This window comes from Protobothrops mucrosquamatus, unplaced genomic scaffold (assembly GCF_001527695.2).
Source record: "Protobothrops mucrosquamatus isolate PMUCROS unplaced genomic scaffold, P.Mucros_1.0 scaffold1114, whole genome shotgun sequence".
Taxonomy (NCBI): Eukaryota; Metazoa; Chordata; class Lepidosauria; order Squamata; family Viperidae; genus Protobothrops; species Protobothrops mucrosquamatus.
In genome coordinates, this window is record NW_015387333.1 from 305,291 (window position 1) to 318,615 (window position 13,325).

Genomic DNA, 13,325 nt, shown 5'->3' on the forward strand with positions numbered 1-13,325 from the left:
TTCTTAAAAGCAAGTAATCAGAAGAAAATTGGTAGCCTCTTTTCCAATAATTGCATTTTATTAAAAAGCGAAAAAACTTTGTGAACTGCACTTTATCAACGCTCTCGCCTCCAGCCTCATTGCCCCAAACAACCCAACACCTCTACATTTCAGACAACTACACAGCTCCACGTACTGTATACCGAAGCTGGTGCAGAGGTCTCGGACACAGCCGGCAACTGAGTCTGTTCATCTCACTACGCAACTTGTGTATTTAGGTGGAGACTTTGTCCTTCCTTCTGGAGCACAATCCCAGCCAGGCCAGTCAGCCAGCTTCCAAGTCAAGAGGGAAAATCCCAAAACCTCAAAGCCAGGAACTGGTTGAATTACCCTCATATTTTATATTTCTCAACTGCAGCACTGATTGAGAAGTTGTATTGTTATCTGAGCTGCCCTGCAGGACATTTGTGCAGACAAGTAAGTAACCGTGACTGGGCAGTAGTGCTTCCTGGTTTTTTGCAGAACAGAGCAATTCCTTTTTCCTGCTCAAATAGAAATGTGGCACGTATCTTGTATATCTACACTGCCATCTCCAAGAGGGGGAAAAAAAAGGCTGCTTTAGGATCAGAGGATCAGAGCTGCCTACCTTTAAGGAAGGAGATTCCAGAAGGGACCCAGCAGAGAAAGAAGTGCACAGCTGGCGACACCAACAGTCCTTCTGCCTGCAGAGTTTGGCCAAGCAAAGGGGAGGGCATCCTGTCCCTTAGCCCTATACCGGAAAGGATATTTTCTTTGGGGGGTTCCTTGAATTGCTTTTCCACAGGGCCCCTCTTAGGCTAGGGAGATCTTGGGGCTCAGGCCTGTTGAAATCTTATCCCACTAGGCTGGGCTTAGCTAGGCAATGCCAGGCAGCTGCCCACCAGCTTGGATAACGTGGTTCCACAAGCAGGGATTCTCCAGGTGGGTGGGTGGCATGCTATGAGAAGGTCTACTCCAGCCTGCCAAAACCAATGCCTTCTAAATACAGCGGGACTACCGGTAGTCCTTGAATTATGTCCATTTGTTTCCGCAGTGTTTCTCAACCTTGACAATTTTAAGGCATGTGGACTTCAACTCCCAGAATTCCACAGCCAGCATTGCTGGCTGTGGAATTCTGGGAGTTGAAGTCCACATGCCTTAAAATTGTCAAGGTTGAGAAACACTGGAACTTTAGAGACTGTTCAAAGTTTACCAGTGTTTATGCACTGGTAAAAAAAAATGACTTAACAACCACTTCTACTTGCAACGGTTGCAACCTCCCTGCGTTCACACCATCAAAATTCAGGACCTTGCAGCCAGCATGTATTTACCATGATTGCAGCATCCTGGGGTGTGTGTGGGGTGTGTGTGTGTGTGTGTGTGTGTGTGTGTCACAGGATCACCCTGTGTGGCCTTCCCAGCCAGCTTCCAACGAGGGAAGTCAATGGGAAAAGCTGGATTTGCTGAATGACCCTGCGATTCCCTTAACCACAGTGATTCACTTCACGACCGTAGCACCAACGGTCGAAACCTCAGGCAAGACTCCCTTAACGACTTCCCTCCTTCAGCAGTAGAAGTTGGGGTCGTAAGTCAAGAAGTCCCAGGCCAGCCAGCCGGTGGACGGGTGGATATTCTGAGAGATGTTGTCCTGATGTTTCTGGAAGGGATCCTCCTTAGGAGGGGCTGAGCTACCCTCTGTAAGGAGGGCGTCCCTTCCCCAGCCAGCACGCCTTCTCTGCCAAGAGCCCCCCATCGAAGCCCCTGCCCCAGGCACACCTTCTCACCATCCTGAACTTGGCTGCCTCTCGGTCTTTTAAGCCCAGGCCTTGGACGTGGGCCAAGGCAAACATGAGCTCATCTGCCAACCATCCACGGGGAGGAGCAGCCGGGAGAAAAACCTGGGCTGCATCTTCTTCCCTGCAAGGGCACCAGGAGAACGGGGAAGAGACACGCTGGGGGAGATGAGCTGCTGCGGTTTGCTGGTGTTCCCCGGGGGCGATGCAGAGACACGGCGCTTTTTTTTTTTCCCCTGACGCCACTCTGGAAACCCTTTGCAAGCTGGTTCCCATGGAATGAAACTCGCCCCCCCCCCCCCCCCCCCCCCCCAAAGCTGGAGGGCTCACAATAGAGGCAATCAAGGTGTTTTTTGGCAGCCTATCCTTGACGGAGGAGAGCCAAAGGGTTCCCACCAGGATTGTGCAAATGTTTGTGTTTCAGCAAGGGGGGCAGGGGAGCTGCTTCCTTTCTAGTAGTAAGGCCGCCCTTGATGCACCCTCTTGAGAAATGGGGGTGCAGGTGCGAAGAAGACGAGAGCCAAAAAACTGCCGTCACAAACCACAACAAGGCAGAATTCTGGGGAAGCTTCCCGAGTTTTTCTAAGCGGGGTGATTGTGAGCGCGTTCGGCTCTGCCATTCGCAGAGAAGGTTAAAGCAGACAAATACACCAGCAAGAACTTATCAATTGTGGCTTACAAACCAGAAGGCTGGATGCCGTATGCTTTTGATGAGTAAACAGGTGGTCCTCGACTTAGGACCACAACTAGGCCCCCAATTTTGGTTGTTAAGCCAGACGGTTGTTAAATGAGCCGTGCCCCCTTTTAACGACCTTTCCTGCCACCGTTGTTAAGGGAATCCCTGCAACTGTTAAGTTAGTGACACAGTTGTTAAAGAAATCTGGCTTCCCCCTTGACTTGACTTGTCAGAAGTTCGCAAAAGGGGATCCCGTGATCCCGGGACAATGCGATCGTCATAAAAACGAGTTGGTTGCCAAGCGTCGGAATTATCATCAGGTGACCCTGGGGATGCGGCAACAATTGTAAGTGTGAAAAATGGTCATAAGTCACCTTTTTTTCCCCCAGTGCCGTTGTAACTTTGAATAGTCACTAAAAATTCGTGTTAATGTTACCATGTTGGCAGGCTGAAAGATAGAAAAGCAACAAAGATCTCTTCAATAATTCACCGGTCATCCTTGAAACACACGAAAGCAAGAATTTGATAACTTCACGTAAAGGGTGTACAGAATGTGTTCTTGCAGTGAGGGCTTACGTATATGCTCGGAAGGAATAGGCCAGGGGTAGGCAACCTTGGCTCTTTTATGACTCCTGGACTTCAACTCCCAGAATTCCTGAGCCAGCATGGCTCAGCTTGGAAACCTCTCCCTTTCCCCTCAGCATGGCTGGCTCAGGAATTCTGGGAGTTGAAGTCCACGAGTCATAAAGTGGCCTAGGCCTAGGGCAGGGTTAGGCAACCTTGGCTCTTTTATGACTCGTGGACTTCAACTCCCAGAATTCCTGAGCCAGCATGGCTCAGTATAGAAACCTCTCCCTTTCCCTTCAGCATGGCTGGCTCAGGAATTCTGGGAGTTGAAGTCCACGAGTCATAAAAGAGCCAAGGTCGCCTACCCCTGGAATAGGAAGTTAAAAGCAAAAGCTGTTTTGAATCAGTGGGCTGAAATGCTGCTTACGGCTGGGCCGTTTTGCTTGAATTTGTCACTATCTTCCTCTTAAATTTTCCCTACCTATCTTTCTACTCGCTAAAACCCTCCCCTCCCCTCCCCTCTCCCAATGACACCTTAGTAACAGGTTTTCTGGAAAGTGCATGTTTTGTTTTGTTTTTTAAAAGAAAGTTAGTAAATGTAAGGCCCACACAGACACCGGCTCTTCAGCGACTTCCAGGTACCAGCTACGAAATGCCTTGCAAGTTAGAGCAAGATCATTCCAGCTCAGTTTTAGCTACACATGTTTTTGTGCCATGTTAGCACCTGTTTTACTGGGATTATCAGTGGAGTCTTGTTTAATTAAACCATGAAATCTCCAGTTGTTAAACTAATGCTTTATGCACAAGGTTCTGCAGGGACTCTCAGCAAGGCTACCAGAAACTCACTTTCAGATGCCACGCTGAAGCGTCATCCAGCTGATCTCGGGCTGGCAGTTAATTTTATGCCAGCATAAATTGGGCTGCTCAGTGTCAGGCTGTATTCTGCCACAGCAACAAGACTGACAACAGCCGAAGGAACTTCTCCTTTCTTATTTATTGCGGACCAAGTTAAGGAACAGGATTGGCTTTGCTTCCCCTCCCACTGAATGTCACCTCCTGGACATCAATCACAATCTTTAAGGTGGGGTGAGGCAGGGTGGGGTGAATTTAGACAGATGCTTAGAACATGAGGTTTAGCCTTCCCTTAGTCACACACACGCACACATACACACTGGATGGCACTAAGGGGGACATGGGGTGAAGGGGGGAGGAGGTCTCTCCAGGTTTCCTGCCACCTGTCACCTGTCAGGGGTCTAGCACTCTCCTGAAAAAAGCCCTATGTTTGGAAATAGCCTGGAGGCATTAAAAGACCCAGAAACGTATAACGGGTTGAAATGGGAGGAAGCAATGAAAGGAATGTCCTAAAGATGCTTTTCTAAAGGTGCTTCATCAGTTCTCTTCTTGGACAAGAAGCAAAACATTTTCAAGGAAAACACCCAAAAAAGTCCAGTTGCCTTTTTGGAACTTTTGGGACAACCAAGACTTGCATAATTGAGAATCTCCATAGACAAATGAAGGGTATGTCACTGCTGGCAGCAAATGACCACAAGTCCAGCTCTGGCCTTATAACTGATAACACCTGGAAGAAGCCTTGGATGGCCACAACACAACTGTGGTTGGCTCGCACATTTTACCCACAGTCATCACTGTGCATCCTGGGGCTACTGAAGCTGGAAACGACTAGGCAGGGTGGTGATAGTAGAGGAAATCATCTCTGGCCCTGAGGTGGTTGCTCAGCCCCGGGAAAGTAGGAAGTGTGAGAAAGAGACTCAGAATAGCTCTAACTTGGCTTGGCTGTCACGAAAAAGGGGGCAGTGAAGCTTTTAAAGTTGCTTTCAAAAGTCTCTTAACAGAACCCCAAAAACCAAGTGGCGGTCCTGAAATCCTTGCACTGTCTGTGTTTTGACCTGTCCTACCACGGAGGGATGTACCCACAGAACCTGAACAGCACTTGTACATGAATCCTCAAAACTAATAAAAGGAGTGAAACGGTAAGACATCCAGCCCTACAATAAGGGCTGTTGAAAGATGGAACAGAGGATGTCTTGAGAAATGGTGGGTGTTCTTGGCCTGAGGTGTTAAACAACAGTCTAGATCAGTGTTTCTCAACCTTGACAATTTTAAGGCATGTGGATTTCAACTCCCAGAATTCCACAGCCAGCAATGCTGGCTGTGGAATTCTGGGAGTTGAAATCCACATGCCTTAAAATTGTCAAGGTTGAGAAACACTGGTCTAGATGGACATTTATTAAGGATGTAATGAATGTCTGTATTTGGACAAGATAGTCCTCCAATAACTTTCCAGCCAGTGGGTGCTTGATGCTCTCTGAGCTTGGCTGTTTTCTTGCAGGCGTTTCATTACAGTAAAGAATACACCAGTCAAGGAATTACCAAGTCAACACAAACAACCAAACAGTAAACAATAGCCTAATCAAGAAACTACCAAGGAAACGTCAGTACTGACAATCCAGCTGTATTCCAACTCCACTCCTTCTAGCACTGATGAGATACTTGTTGGCCAATTAACCAAGTACCAGGACATGCTTGAGCCATAATAGGGGCATGGGAGAAAAAGCCCTAAACAGGCTGGTCTTTTTAGGTGTTGACTCTTTTGCTGAAATTCCATTTTGGAATCAGATATTCGAGGGCCAAGCCATCTGGAGCAGCATCACGCCGAAAAACAGAAGGGGGTCTGGGATTCCATGGGTTGCTAGAAGGAAGAACAAAACCTCCCGTCTCTGTGATGGGCTACAGATTGCAGTTATCCAGACACAACAAGATTAGTGGAAGGATGGGCGGTCCACCCCCTGCCAAATATGTTCTTTGTCTGACCAGACTGAAAGGTGCAGGAGAGAAAAGGGGGGAAACAAAGATTAGCTGTGATCTACCACCCACCCCTGCTACCCTGCTTTTGTATCCTTCAGACTCAGTTGCAAAGTGGAATGTGAAAGACTTTTAAGCAGCTACTCAGTTCTTACGTAAACGGAAAATATTGGGTGAGAGATGGCTAGGCACAACTCTGAACGAGGTCCTATGAATTAGCTCAACTATGAGCTAGCAAGGAGGCTGTATTTCTAAGTTTTATTTGTTTATACTGCGTATGGCCACAGTGGACTATTGGTACCCTTCCCAAACTTCAGACCTGAACTTCTATCAAATCCAAACCAGATTTATGTTCCATTCCTAAAGGTTCCAGGTGTGAAAATTTCTGTTTATTATAGTAATTGTACCTTGGGGTGTCAGCGTTTTCCTGGAGTCCTCTGTAAGGATTTTAAGATCCTGTTCCTAAATGATCACTTCTAGCTCACATCCATTTGCGGTACAAATAAAGCTTGGATTTTTGTTCCAGATCTGCATCATTTTCCATAACAACCTTCACCAGAATAGCATCAATCTTGTGTTCAGAGCAGGGTGTCCAACCTTAGGAACGTTAAGGTTTGTGGACTTCAGCTCCCAGAATTCCCCAGCCAGTATAACTGGCTGGGGAATTCTGGGAGTTGAAGTCCACAAGTCTTAAAGTTGCCGGGGTTGGACATCTCTGGTTTAGAGAGATAGTTGCTGTAATGTTGAAGTTTATTCTGGCTATATAGCCAGGCTGTAGCTACCCTTGCTGAAATGCTGGCATCTCTAACCAGTAAATGCTATATTTGTAATCTCTAAATTAGTCCCGTTTGTGGAATCTGGTGCAGACTTTCCTCCCAAAACTGCTCTATTCCAGCATCATCTGCCACTCTAAGCCTAAGGGTTACTCCAATCCTGCTGGTTTTGAGAAACAAACAAACAACGGTGCCCTGATGAGAAAGATAAACCCAAAGATGGTGACCTTAGCCCATTGCCTGGGGAGATAACAACATATCTGTTAAATTCCCCGGACCACTCCATGCACTAGGTACACACACACCTTTTCCTCAGGCCTTTTTTTATCCCCACCGGACAACTTCATATTTTAAAAATAAAAGACAACACAGTATATAGAAGCCAACTGGAACGAGAGCCCTTGGCCCTTTCCCAAGGCCTTGATTCCAAGACCCAAGGCCAGCTGTCCCCCCAAACTGTCATGTCCAGGTGGGTTGAACTTCAGCTCCTATTGTGGAAGGTGTCAAATTGATTAAGGTAATTTAAGCTGGAACAAAAGCGATTTCCCATCTTACTTATGACAATAAGTAATTTTCTTTCTTTCTCTCTCTCTCTCTCTGTCTTTCTCTGTCTCTCTTTCTTTCTCTCTCTCCCTCTCTTTCTTTCTCTCTCTCTGTCTCTCTTTCTCTGTCTGTCTGTCTGTCTGTCTCTCTCTCTTCCTCTCTCTCTCTCTCCCTTTTTTTCTTTCTTTCTTTCTTTCTTTCTTTCTCTGTCTCTCTTTCTCTCTGTCTCTCTCTCTTTCTCTCTGTCTTTCTCTCCCTCTCCTCTCTCTCTGTCTCTCTCTGTCTCTCTCTCTTTTTTTCTCTCTCTCTCTCTTTCTCTCTCCCTCTCCTCTTTCTTTCTCTGTCTGTCTGTCTGTCTGTCTCTCTCTCTCTCTCTCTCTGTGTGTGTGTGTGTGTCTCTGTGTGTGTGTTTTATATGCTCTTTCATCCAGGAACTGAAAGTAAAAGACTATTTTCCCTACTGTTACCTTCACAATATCCCTCTAAATAGGCAAGGGTGATGCTTCTCAACCTTGGAAATCTCAAGATGTGTGGATTTCAAGTCCCCAGCAGTGGCTGGGGAATTCTGGGAGCTGAAGACCACAAATGTTAAAATTCCCAAGCTTGAGGAATACTGAGCTAAAGTGAGAGAGGGTGGTAGGCTCAAAGCTGATCAGAGAATTTCCATGTTTGGTGCGGATATCACTACGGATGTCTTCATTTAGTGCTGTAACCTAAGCCTTGTCTTACATGTGGCATGACTTAATTATGCTTCACTCAATAAGCCACCATTGGCTACATTCACACATTGCCCTCAATTACAACCAAACCGCCACATGATGATCTTGCATTCCAACAAACCCAATGCTGGTTGGAGGAATTCTGGGAGTTGAAGTCCACCCATCTTAAAATTCCTGGGGTTGAGAAACACCTCTATAGATCTTTTCAGCTTCCACCAAGGTAATGACACAGGGAAAGAGCACTGACGCCCACTAGCAAGCAGCTTCCATCACTTTAGCCAAAGAACATGGCTACTTATAAGAGTCCCCATCTCATACTTGATGCTCATACGGAGGCATCCATTTTTAGGTTTCCAGATCCAAAGTTGAGAATATCATTAAATCTCCTGAGCTGGAGGGCATCTCTTAAAGAAGACCTGTTGGGCTACAGCAAGGAGGAAGGGGTAGTTGCTTTCATGAGATGCTGAACCAGATAAGCCTTTGGCTGGATCCTGCAAGATTCTGATTGCTCTTAATGAAGACATGCAGAATTTCTTCCAAATTAATTTGATACCGTTCCTTCCCTGGACCTCTGAAAGCTGGCCAGCCGGTCTATTTGCTTCCAAACCCTATTTCTTCTCATGTAGACATTTTCCTGCCTATTTGCTAGACAGATTGCTGTGTCCAAGAACCGGGAAGCTCATACAAGATGCAAGGTGAATGAACTATCACTTACCCTCGTTTGCACTTTTTGTAGACTTTATAGATGCTTTCTTCTGGCAGGCCATATTTTTCTGAAATCTAGAAGATGAAAAACAGAATAGTCTATGCGCATTCCGATCAACGGGATTCCTGGGCTTATGAAAACTCAGTGTTGGCAACTGCAGCACATGTAATACTTCCCAATTCATTCCACTCGGTTCTGATCATAAACCAGTTGCAATTGCCTCATTCGGAAGAGATGCCCTTGTCAAAATCTAAAAATTGAGACCTGAGAACTAACTTACTCAGGTGGTAAAAAGAATGTGATCCAGGAAAACCTGTTCAAATCCTATTCTAGTTATAATTTCTCTTGGCTTAGGCTAAACTCTGTTTATAACTTTTATATCTCCCTTCTGAAACTCTGGTTTAAATCTTCCCTTGCATGGATACCCCTGGAGTTGGGGGAGGATAAAAAAAAAATCAAGAGGGTGGCCTCAAAGGGGCCATGGTCTTGACTTTTTTTGCTTACTCTTGACCTCCTATGCCTCTAAAAATAATAGATTTTGTACCTTTGGGAAGACCTTGCTAACATTTGGCGTGAAGTTCTTTCAAAACACAAAGATGCTTCACAGGTCATGCTCAGATAGCTTTAGTCATTATTTGTCGAGTAAGCCACAAAGTCAAAATTCACAAATTGTGCTAAGCCAAAAGCAAACAAATAGTGTCTGAGAACCAGCCTAAAATATATGAATCATTTGGGCCAATTTTAAACCTGGTCTGCCAATTCCCTTCCCTTACAGGAGAACAGTATGCGGGTTGGACCAGATTCATGTTTCTTGCTTCTCAGCCATCCCTTTTTAGGGAAAACCTAGAACTAAGGTGAAACTCCCTGACAGTTAGAACAATTAACCAGTGGAACAACCTGCCTCCAGAAGCGGTGAATGCTCCAACACTGGAAGTTTTTAAGTAGAGACTAGACAGCCATTTGTCCGAAATGGTACAGGGTTTCCTGCCTGAGCAGGGGGTTGGACTAGATGACCTCCAAGATCCCTTCCAACTTTATCATTATTATTATTATTAACAGCCTCATTTCTTCAAGCAGAGAAACCGTTCTAATGTGGAAAACTACAGCTCACAAGGAAGCAATTTCAGGAAAAGAAATTTGTTCCAAGGTGTTCTTTGTTCTTTTCCAAACTGAAAGTGTGCAAAAGCAGGGGACACACACACAGAGAGAGACACACACACATAAAGCAAAGCCATAAATATGGCTATCAGATCATTTCAGGAGACTGTTTGCTTTATTCCCGCCTCAGCCGAGCCAAGCCGAGGGTTATCAGAAATGGTGCTGATAAACATCACAGAAATATGCTCAAGCATTGTGTGCTCTTTAAACATTGAGCAAATGTGCATGGTGGTAGAGAGAGGGGGAGAACCTCCAGCCAGGCCAAGCTAAAAGAAAGAAAATCTAGAGAGAAAGAAAGTACAGAATGACCAGGAAAACGGTCTCCAGAAACGGGTCTAGGAACCAAAGCAGACATGGGGTCTTTGTTGGTGAAACACAAATCTTCATAGAAGCTTAAAAGTAGGAACCATTTGGTGTTTAAACTCTGGTAGTTCCTATGGTGTATATTCATGAAGTTCAGACATTATGCTTCTTCTTCATGTGCTCTGGTTAGTTTAAAGAGTGCAATGTATGAATACAGTCATTGAGGAATAAAAGTCACCATTCATGATCTTGTGGAAACACAACCAACAAACCGATTGTGGCTTTTTCCATAAACCATCAGTTAGCAAACTCTAGTTTAATGCAAAATGGACTTCATTGCCCAGGTCAGGCTGCCAATGGGCTAGATATAATTCCAACCAAACATTTCTTAAGAGAAGGCCTTAAAATGTAGCATCCTCAAATGGGTTTTCTATTTTATCAGCACCAGAACCATTGCACAACATTGATTAATTGGAGCCCTCTCTTAATACATCCAGCAGCTGTTTCCTCCCATTATTTAAGCAAAATTGTAGGAAAATTGTAATTAAAATAGGATAAAGAAGCCGAGGAAGGCATGAACATCTGGGATGGGAGACAGTCTGACTCAAGTTGTCCTTCCTTTTGTGGAGGTCTGCTGGTTGCCCTTCTCCAGCCTAGATGTCTTCGGCACCTCATCCCAAGGTAGCAAACTTCCATGTCACAGGATGGAGGGAAACTCACCGCATTTCTCAAGCCTTTGAGATCGGGGGTCTTCAGCATGAGAGCGTCAAAAACCTCCTCTGATTCCCGTCGGACATAGAGTAGAACTGAATGACAGAAGAGATGATGATCAAATCCAGTTACAGAAAAAGGAAGCCCCCTTTTCTCTCCTTCCAGTAGAGAATCTCCCAAACTCATTACGTCTTTGCTTTGAGGCCCCACATTCCTGTCCTTAGGAGATTTTTTGCATTCCTTACAACCTCATCCCACATACTCCATGTTGTGTCGCTGGGCACAGACACTGGCATAAACTTCACGGCCCTCAGTGCCTGTCCTTGTTCTGCTTCAGAAAAAGGACAGGTGAGTGATGTCGTGCTTATTGTCTTAATACAGGACAAATTAAGGATAGTGATGGATGGATTCCCCGAGCTTCATTTCTTTCTCCAGAGTTCCACCTTCCAGTGGAAAAGGAACCATCAATCGCTCTCCTTAACTTGTGATGGGACAATGAAGGACAGGGCCCTAGAGAGTCATGGTTAGTCACCTGTCGATTTGCCAATTTGCTACTCTGACATGTTAGTGTTGTAGTTAACAAACAGAAGGATGCATCCTTCTTTATCTGTTGATTCCTTGCTTTTTCTTGGGCCGTGAGGCCCCCTGGAGATACAGAAGACATCTGCCCCCTTACCTCGTTGGGGGTCTTCTTCTTTTGCTTGTTTTGCAGCTATGGGATCAAATTCATCGGGGAAGGAAGGGCAACTCCGCTTTAAAGGCAAGCTGAGGTAGGGAAAAAAAAGGAGATCAGAACATCCCCTGGTTGTCCCTAATGTACAGATCAAAAGGGATCGTCCCAAATAGATCAGATGTCCATAACTGAATCTAGACTCTGCGGCAGTTAAAGAGACTGGAAAGACTCAAATTCAAGACCCCTCACAATCCTCAAGTGGATTTAGTCACATTTCTCAGCTTAACCCACCTTATGGGTGAATTAGGAGAAACCGCCAAGAAGAAAAAGAAGAGGGAGGGAGGGAGGATGGATGGATGGATGGGTGGGTGGGTGGAACAGTGGATGGATTGATGGATGGATAGATGGGTGGGTGGGTGAATGGATGGATGGGTGAATGGATGGATGGGTGTATGTATGTATGTATGTATGTGTGTGTGTGTGTGTGTGGGTGGGTGNATCCCAGCAGTAGGTAATATCTGTAAAGAGGGAGAGGTATGTTTTAAAGAAAGGCGAATAGCTACTTTAAAGCCCCCCCCCCTTTGCAATAACATTGCAAAGCATTATTTATTAGATTTAGATTCTGCCTTTTCTTCAAGGGTTCAAAGGTGGCTTACATGGAAACTCCACTCAAAATATCTTCTTTACTAAATAGCTTCTTGGATCAGAGATTGTGTGTTTCATATATGTCCACATGCCTCTTGGGATGTATGTCATACTCAACTAATTACACACTTTTACACCCCTTACTGCTCTTCTTTGCCCCCCTTTTCCCTAAGGAAAGTTAGGTAGGGGGGTCAAATCATATTTCATCCCCACAGAATGTGTTTTTTTCTGGAGCAGAGCCTCAAATGATTGCTTTGCTGACCAATTATTTGGAATGTTCATGCAATAAGCTTAATGTGGTCGTTAATAATCCATTTTTTGCATGATACATTCAACCTTATAGTAATCGAATGGAATGGGGTCATCCAGCCAACCAAACCAAACCAAACAGCTTGACTTGACTTGGTAAGCATGTCCCATGAATACATCGTCCCTAGTTCTACCTATTCAGTCCACTAATGTAAAAATTAAGTGAGCCTACATATCAGATATGCAACCAAGTCTACTCACATTTTAGCTAGAGAGAAAGAAAAGACTAGTTTATACCGAGCTATAATATATGAAGATCATTTATTATTTATATCCTGCCTTTATTATTTTTATAAGTAACTCAAGACAGTGAACATGTCTAATACTCTTTCCTCCCCCTATTTTCCCCATAAGAAAAACCCTGTAAATGAGTTGAGATGAAAGAGAGCTTTCATGCCTAAGGCAAGGCTAGAATTCACAGTCTCCTGGTGATTGGTCCAAAGTCACAAAGTCAATTTTCATTCCTAAGGTGGGACTAGAACTCACAGTGCCTGGTTTTTGACCCTGGTATCTTAACCATTAGACCAAACTGGCCGCCTGGTTATAATCCTAGGAAGACTTTGCTTTCTGGACAACCACTGACTCTTGACCACATCTAGAGGTGAATCCTCTCCCTCATTGAAGATCAGCTTTGGTGGATTCTAAACCCAACCACATCAAAGCACGGATCCATTCCTAAGTCCACGTTTTCTTAACAGAACTCTTACGGTTCTTAGCCGTAAGCTGTAGGGCAGTGGTTCTCAACCTTTTTAATGCCGCGACCCCCAACCGGTCGTAAGTCGAGGACTAAACCGGTCGTAAGTCGAGGACTAAACCGGTCGTAAGTCAAGGACTACCCAACCGGTCGTAAGTCGAGGACTTTCCCTGCCCGGGAGCGCCGCGCATGCGTGGTTCCGCCCCCTGCGCCGGCCGAGGCGTAGCTGGCAAGC

The 13,325-nt window shown here is 45.3% G+C and overlaps 1 protein-coding gene across 1 annotated transcript in view; it reads right to left on the reverse strand.

Moving 5' to 3' along the window:
• GRHL3 (grainyhead like transcription factor 3) overlaps positions 1 to 13,325 on the reverse strand; it is a 34,190-nt gene that overhangs the window by 2,019 nt on the left and 18,846 nt on the right. Inside the window, exons 11-14 of the mRNA XM_029284912.1 lie at positions 11,927 to 11,960; positions 11,446 to 11,535; positions 10,779 to 10,864; positions 8,607 to 8,671 (exon numbers count right to left, since the gene is read on the reverse strand). Coding sequence (XP_029140745.1) covers positions 8,607 to 8,671; positions 10,779 to 10,864; positions 11,446 to 11,535; positions 11,927 to 11,960 — 275 coding nt within the window. The remainder of the gene's footprint in view (positions 1 to 8,606; positions 8,672 to 10,778; positions 10,865 to 11,445; positions 11,536 to 11,926; positions 11,961 to 13,325) is intronic.